Below are 2,806 nucleotides of genomic sequence, written 5' to 3'. Positions count from 1 at the left end.
TATATATATATATATATATATATATATATATATATATATATATATATATATGTATGTATGTATGTATGTATGTATGTATGTATTTACATATAAAACTACATAGGAGTGGGTATCAAAAAGTTCCCGAACTAATTCTGTAGCACACCAACAGATGGCAGCACATGGTTGTGTATGCAGTGTGAGATAACAGTGACCTTCATGGTGTAGTGTGCCAAGTGACATCACTGTGTTTACTTCGCAAGTTGTGCAATTTGTGTTTTTGTGATCACATGTATGCTATAGTTTGCAATTTTTTGTCATGGACAGGAAGTTGGAACAAAGAGCCAACGTGAAATTTTGCATTAAACTTGGGAAGTCTACTGCGGAGCCATTGAAGTTGCTTCTGCAAGCTTATGCCGATGAGTTAATGGGTCGTACACAATGCTTCCAGTGGCATGACCACATGACAGTGCTGCAGCTCAATCAAGGTCATGCTTATTATTTTTTTCAACATCCATGGTATTGTTCATTGAGAATTCATCCCCCCAGGGCCAGACCGTCAATTAAGAGTTCTACTGCAATGTTTTGAAGCGTTTGAAGGAGCAAAAGCAACCAGATCTCTGGAACATGAAGAACTGGATTCTTCATGGCGATAATTCACCATGTCACCAATCTCTCCTCACTCATGAGTTTCTCACCAAAAACAACATGGTATTGCTTCTGCACCCATCCTATTTGCCAGATTTAGCACCTGCAGACTTCCATCTCTTCCTCAAGATGAAAATGCAGCTCAAAGGTTGCCATTTTAACACTGTTATCGAGATCTAGAGTGAATCACAGAAGGTCCTCAACTCAATTACGGAAAACAACTTCCATACTATATATTTGTTTTGCAAGATTTTTGATGTGAAATCGTGTGTTGAAACAGATGTTGTTGTACTTGGGGATGGTCATATTGCCAGTTTAGCCAATAAAAACACATGCACTGTATATTTGGTGTTAATTTGCTTCAGCTTTATATTACATTACATTAATCCTATTTTGGCCAGAATTCTGGATTCGATACTGGATTCCAAAAATGGCAGGAACACTGGAACCAGTGTGTTGCTGTCACAAGGTGACTATTTCGAAGGAGATGATGTTAAAACTCAAGTGAATAAGTTATTTTTTATTAAACATAACTACTCCTGGAACTTTTTGTTACCACCTCATATATATATATATGTGTATATATATATATCCTTAAATATTCTTGTAAAAATAAAAAGTGATAGCAGAATTATCTTTAACCAGACAAGTGTATTCTTTCTAATTATAGCACAAGGACAACGATTTTGGGAGGTGGACGGTGTCGATTACACTGTTATTTAGTCGACCCCCCAAAAGGACAAAAATCAAAGCTAACCTCAGCAGCATTTGAACTCAGAAACATAAAGAGTCAGTAGAAATGGTGCTAAGCATTTTGTCTGGTGCAGTAATAATTTTAAGAACTCATTGCTGTATCCTTGTTATATTATAGATATATATTACTTTATGTTATATGTATGTTATGATGATGATACACACACACACACATGCATGGCTGTGCAGTTAAAAGGGTTTGCTTTCCAGACCTCATGCTTTCAGGTTCAGTCCCACCGAATGGCACATGGGCCAAGTGTCTTCTACAACAGCCTTGGATCAACCAAAGCCTTGTAAATGGGTTCAAAAGACTGAAACTGAAAGAATCCTGGCATGTGTGCGTATGCGCACACGTGTGTGTGTGCATGCGTGTGTGTGCGTGAGTGCATTTGTGCATGAGTGTTCATGTGCATGCGTGTGTATGTGTGTAAATGCATGTGTGTGTGTATTTATATAAAGAGAGAGAGAGAGATACATACAGACAGACATACATACATACATGTATACAGACACACACACACACACATATATATATATGCATCTTTTTCTCACATTATTCATGTGAACTCCTTAAAAATTTCTTTCTCTTCATTCCACCCCCATCTTGTTGTTCCTCTCTGCTATTCCTTAAAATCTAACACCAATTCATATCATATCAATAACATACATCATCATCATAATCAGGTAAAATTTCTACTGATCCAAAGCCTGGGTCTCTCTGTCTCTTCAAATATTCAGGTCTTTCTTTCTGAAAAAGAGATATGAAATAAATTATGTTAAAATCAACAATCTACTTTGTTGGTTTGTTGTTATATTAGTGAGTGCTATCTCCAATAAAAGAATTATTCAATGTTTGTTTTTGTTTTAATCTATTTTTATATAGTAACACATTTTATAAAGTTATGAATTATGAGAAAAATATAAAATTGTACTCACTGAGTTCCTGAAAGAGTTAAAAAGAAAAAAAGAAAAAAACTGTTTAGTAATTGTTTTAATGAAAGTCAAAATATGTAACATTAATTTCAAATTTTGGCACAAGGCCAGCAATGCCAAGGGAGGGGATAAGTCATTCACATCAACCTAAGTATTCAGCTGGTATTCATTTATTGATCCTGAAAAGGATGAAGGGCAAAGTCTACTTTGGCAGAATATAAACTCAGAACATAAAGTTGGACGAAATACCACTTACCCAACGTACTAGCCATTTTGCCAGCTCCCCACTTACAAGATATATAATATTGGTTTCAAATTTTAGCACTGGTGTCACGCAAATTGGCACCCATGCTGGTGGAATGTAAAAGTGTCTATTACACTCTCAGAGTGGTCGACATTAGAAAGGGCATCCAGCTGTAGAAAACCATGCCAAACTAGACTGGAGCCTGGCGCAGCCTTCCAGCATGCCAGCCCGGTTAAACCATCTAGCCCA

At 36.5% G+C, this 2,806-nt stretch overlaps 1 protein-coding gene across 4 annotated transcripts in view; it reads right to left on the bottom strand.

Annotated features, from left to right (window-relative positions):
- Positions 1 to 16: 16 nt before the first annotated feature.
- LOC106870792 (uncharacterized) overlaps positions 17 to 2,806 on the bottom strand; it is a 17,707-nt gene continuing 14,917 nt past the window's right edge. For all 4 annotated transcript variants that reach the window (XM_052973318.1, XM_052973321.1, XM_052973319.1 and 1 more), the window contains one exon: positions 17 to 2,128. In XM_052973318.1, the coding sequence (XP_052829278.1) occupies positions 2,107 to 2,128 (22 nt within the window). In that variant the 3' untranslated portion in view covers positions 17 to 2,106. The remainder of the gene's footprint in view (positions 2,129 to 2,806) is intronic.

Source organism: Octopus bimaculoides, chromosome 15, assembly GCF_001194135.2.
Source record: "Octopus bimaculoides isolate UCB-OBI-ISO-001 chromosome 15, ASM119413v2, whole genome shotgun sequence".
In the NCBI taxonomy this organism is placed as follows: domain Eukaryota; kingdom Metazoa; phylum Mollusca; class Cephalopoda; order Octopoda; family Octopodidae; genus Octopus; species Octopus bimaculoides.
The sequence above is the reverse complement of the archived record's forward strand: the minus strand, read 5'-3'. Positions and strand labels throughout refer to the sequence as shown.